The sequence below is a fragment of the Musa acuminata genome, chromosome BXJ3-3 (assembly GCF_036884655.1).
Source record: "Musa acuminata AAA Group cultivar baxijiao chromosome BXJ3-3, Cavendish_Baxijiao_AAA, whole genome shotgun sequence".
In the NCBI taxonomy this organism is placed as follows: Eukaryota; Viridiplantae; Streptophyta; class Magnoliopsida; order Zingiberales; family Musaceae; genus Musa; species Musa acuminata.
Genome location: NC_088351.1, coordinates 39900001 through 39904443, shown reverse-complemented (window position 1 = coordinate 39904443; position 4443 = coordinate 39900001). Strand labels below are relative to the sequence as shown.

General features: G+C 44.7%; 1 protein-coding gene across 2 annotated transcripts in view; it reads right to left on the bottom strand.

Annotated features, from left to right (window-relative positions):
• Nucleotides 1-1201: 1201 nt before the first annotated feature.
• LOC103979690 (probable protein phosphatase 2C 8) overlaps nt 1202-4443 on the bottom strand; it is a 3764-nt gene continuing 522 nt past the window's right edge. The window contains exons 1-3 of one of the 2 annotated variants that reach the window (XM_009395867.3): nt 4178-4443; nt 2043-2148; nt 1202-1649 (exon numbers count right to left, since the gene is read on the bottom strand). The exon at nt 4178-4443 is cut by the window's right edge and continues 520 nt beyond it. In XM_009395867.3, the coding sequence (XP_009394142.2) occupies nt 1339-1649; nt 2043-2148; nt 4178-4443 (683 nt within the window). In that variant the 3' untranslated portion in view covers nt 1202-1338. The other variant, XM_018823518.2, reaches the window with a different exon arrangement.

The window sequence follows — 4443 nt, the reverse complement described above, 5'->3', positions numbered from 1 at the left end:
CCTCCTCCTCCTCGGATTGCCGTTCGCGCCTCGCGTTCAACAAGAAACCCAAAAGAAAAACCTAATCGGTGAATCACCTTCTCTGGAATCCCCCCCCCCAAAACCCTTGGAACCACATGTATGAAATCTGTTTCTCCAACTGATCTGCTTCTGTTTTTATTGTTTTCTTGCCTCGATTCCAGGTCGCAAGTTCCCGGGACGATCCTGGGCACTTTTTACTCCCTTGTCTTCGTTCGATTCGGTTCGGTGGGGATGGGGATGGGGATGGGGGGGAATGGAAATGGAAATGGAAATGGAAATGGAACCGGTACTGCGACAACACTTCGCTGGTACAGATCGAGGGGGTGAACGGTGTCTCCGGGGGCAAGGCGACTCGATCCCACGGCCACACCGGTCCCGCCCGATTCCATGGTGCGATTCCATCTCGTTTAGTAGCTCCTCCTCCGGGGGAGGTCCGGCTAAAACCAAAGGGCCATCATTTCGTTCTAATTTTCATGGTTTTTTCTTCCCTTCGATGCGCAGGATGGAACGACTTGGTTTTCTTGTACCCGAGCAACGACGACAGGTGAGCTTCCTGACTGACTTTATTCTCTTTTATAGTTTAACCGTGTGATGATATGTTGTTCTTTAACATAGCACTTCATTTAGGAAGATATGAAGTTAATAAATGAAACGTTGTTTATTTCTTCTATCTATCTTTAGCTTCCATTCTTGTAAGGTTGGTGGTGGTTGTGGTGGGTGCGTGGAAGCTCGCTAGCCGTCGATGAACTCCTCTACAGTATAGAATAAAAGAGGGGGAGAGAGAGAGGAGACGCGGCATTCGATGATTGACCATATGCCATAAAGGTCGATCGGGACGAAGAGTTAATTGTTAGGCCGTTTCTCACAATCTCTCAATCGTTTGGGTTTGATCTCTTTGTGCAAGTAACAACACAGAGTGGGATGAGAAAGGACAGTCAGTCCAAATCTGAGAGCTAGAAAGAAAGGTCCCCACCACATACATATCCGAGGCTGGTGGATGTGCACATGGTTGCGTGCTGCTGATCAAAATGGCTTCATCAGTCGACGCACATGGACGGACACGTGGTGGTATCCATCGTTTATACACCAGCTTTTGAGTGTTGCAATATTTTGCAGAGGATACACATACATATATATATATATATATATATATATATATGTATATATTCCAACATAAGAATGACCTGGAAATGCTCTTTTAACATCTTTAGAGTTGGCTCCACTATACATACATAAATGGGCTTCACGACTGCTGCCTCCTCCTCTGGAGGAAGAGGAGGAGGAGGAGGAGGAGGAAGGGATCAGTGCCTGCCGGCGTCACGAGGTCCTACCACGCAATCTTTTTAGCTCCACCACCACCACGCTTATGTTGTCTTCGCTCCCCCGAGAGATGGCGAGTTCAGCTAATAGAGCTGCAGCCTCCGCAGCGGTGCACCCGCTGACGGCGTCGGGGAACATCCTCGCCATGCGTCCGCTGAGGCATTGCCTGGCGATCTTGCATGCTGCCTCGTTGGAGACGACGTCCCAAAGCCCGTCGCTGGCTAATATGAGGAACTCATCTTTCTCCGTCCTCTCCGTCACAGTGACATCAGGTTCTGAGATCACAAATGGTTTCAAGTAGCAGTCACCTGGAACACACCAAGTCATAGACTAAGGGGGTGAGACTTCCGTGGTCGGTCGTACAACATAAAAGAAAAACACAGACCCAACCCCAATCCCAACCAAGGTGTATGGCGGGGTGGGTGGGCTCATTCTCGAGTTACTATCATATTGTCCATCCATTGTCCATGCACTTAATATGATGTTTGCCACTAAGGATCTTGAACAAGTTTGCCAGGGAACAGTAGTCTTTCCATATCATTCTTGTCCCATTATTTGTGTGAATAGGAACTAGCAAAAGACAAAACACACTTCATCATCTTCTATGGTTATATTTCAGTCCATCTTTGCAGGAAACAATCTTTTAACGCATTGTGTTCCAGAACATCTCAAACTAATCAGTCATGGCTGAAGAAACATACCGATGGATCTGGAGGTGGCCAGCACTCCTAAGACACGGTATCCATCCCAATTTATTACCCTCCCTCCTGCTGCTTCCACTCTTTCCATCTCGTCTGGTCTATCAGCCTGCGCCAGAAGACACATGCTTACACCCACATCAGTTCCATTTGTGAGAGAACATCAGTAGCAAATCATTGAATTGAACAAGCGCAAGAAGAAAACTTTTGATGTTACCAACAACTTTAACCAAAATTACATATGAAATGACTTAGACATTATGAACTCATGTAAAACCTCACACTCGTAGGGCCTGCTATATTAAGTATTAAGCTAAAGCAAAGAGTAAGTGGCGTGCTCAATTACAATATCAACCAAAATGCTATATTACTACTGTTGGGACTATGCTACCGATGTATCGGAATTGAGCATGCTAATGCAAATTAATAATGTGAATTTGGTCCGTGGCTAAAATCTCAAATACATCGGTTATGAGACCAAAGCATATATGAAAGCATAAACAGATAAGTTAAATATGGCTGGAAAGTTGGGATAAGATGTAATCCTGTAGTTCATCTCATGACAAGTCCTAGCCATTTTCCATTACTAAACAAGTTTGGAGCCAGAGACCAATAGTTTTCATGGATGTCAAATTAAAATGAGCACAAAGCAAAAATATCCATATTATCTTAGGACCAGTTGCACTAAGTTCTGCACTTAAACCTGTCAAACATTGAAGAAGGAGGTCGCTGATCGGGAGAGAGGAACAGTAAGGTATTATAAGGAAGCAGTAGAAGAAAAGTTAGGAGGAGACAAAAAGGGAAACTGCACATGAGAGGTTTCACCATTTAGTAAAATCGGAGCTCTACCGTCTATCGATGCATGCTTTCATAAACTTTCATATACTGAAGTTTCTTCTTCTATGAACTGCAAGAAGCATGCATATGTGATGGTGATTGAATACACTGTAAAGACAATTGTTTTATCGCTTTTGTAGCTTGGTAGGGTTCTGGTGTTCGACTTTTTATCGGAAAGTTCAGTCACTTAAACATATATTAGTTTAGTTTCTGATAGTTCCGATACCAAGTTGATTTTTTAACTTATAGTCGATGACCACCAAGATAGAAAAGAGGAAAAGTAAATATCAATCTAGCATGAGGGGTATATTCTCCCATGCTTATCCAACCAAAGCCATCAGAAAAGTAAAATTGGATGTGTGGAACATTAGAAACATGTAGAAGCACCCACCCAATTCTAATATAAAAGAGAGACTGTCCACAGCTTTATCAAACTCAAACAGGAGAAAGCAGCCTATTATTAATCTGTACATTTATATTTAATCTATTCATATATCAGCATGAGTCATCTGACTACACACCCATTGCGACTTTTTCTAAGTTCTCTTTGCATTGAGATTTTCCCCAAACGACTGACGCATGATTCCATGTTTGCTTGTAAGCTTTTAAACATTGATCTAGCTGCTCATGTAAATTCTAGAATGGTTTTTTTTTTTTTTTTTGGGACTTTCCATCCTGATATCTACTCTACTGTGGCAACCAGCTTTCTGGAAATGAGCAGGTAGGTAGCACAGGTCAACCTATATGTATGCCCTTTTCAAACAATTAAAGAAACAATCCCTAAACATAGAAACAATCAGAATATTGCACAAGCCAAAAAACAAAGGTGCAGGCAAGAAAGGGCTCCAAATGAGTTCAGAGTTAAACCAGTGGGCTGGTGACAAAATCCAAGTCTTTTGGTGCATTGTATTGGTAATTCTTCAAAATTTCCTTAAGCTTGAACAAATTAGATCTTCCCTATTGGACATCCACAACAATTAATCGATAATTGAACAGATGGATCTAAATCTAGAATGATGTAATTCTGTATCCAATAACACACCACGACCAACAGGTCCAAGTTGTAGTGTTGTTAAGAAGCAGAACCCCGGAAGCACTAATTCCACATGGATGTAAAGAAGCCCCCTTTTTTTTTTTGGCTTGGCTTTGCTTTGGTTTTCTTGTTCGCCCACTGTGCTGTCCCCACGACGACAAACACATGGCCATCTTCCGAGCCGAGTAATGGTAATTTATAATATATCGGACGAGGAGATTAAGGAGCAGCTAATCAAACAAGAGCAAGTCGCGCATCCTAATGTTACCTTGTGGTCCAAGGAGAGGGGAACGGCCGCGCCGCCGCGGGAGAGCACCGCCCGCGAGTCGCCGCAGTTAGCCACCACGATCCGCTTGGTACCCACCACGGCCACCACCGCCGTGGACCCCACCGTCCTCTCTGCCTCGCCCTGCGCCGCCGCCTCCACCTCCCCATCCACCCTCGAGAAGCTCGCCGTCATCACCTCCCTCCACCGCCCCTCCGCCCGCGGCCACCCCCCGGCCGCCACCTCCTCCGCCAGCACCACGTGCAGCC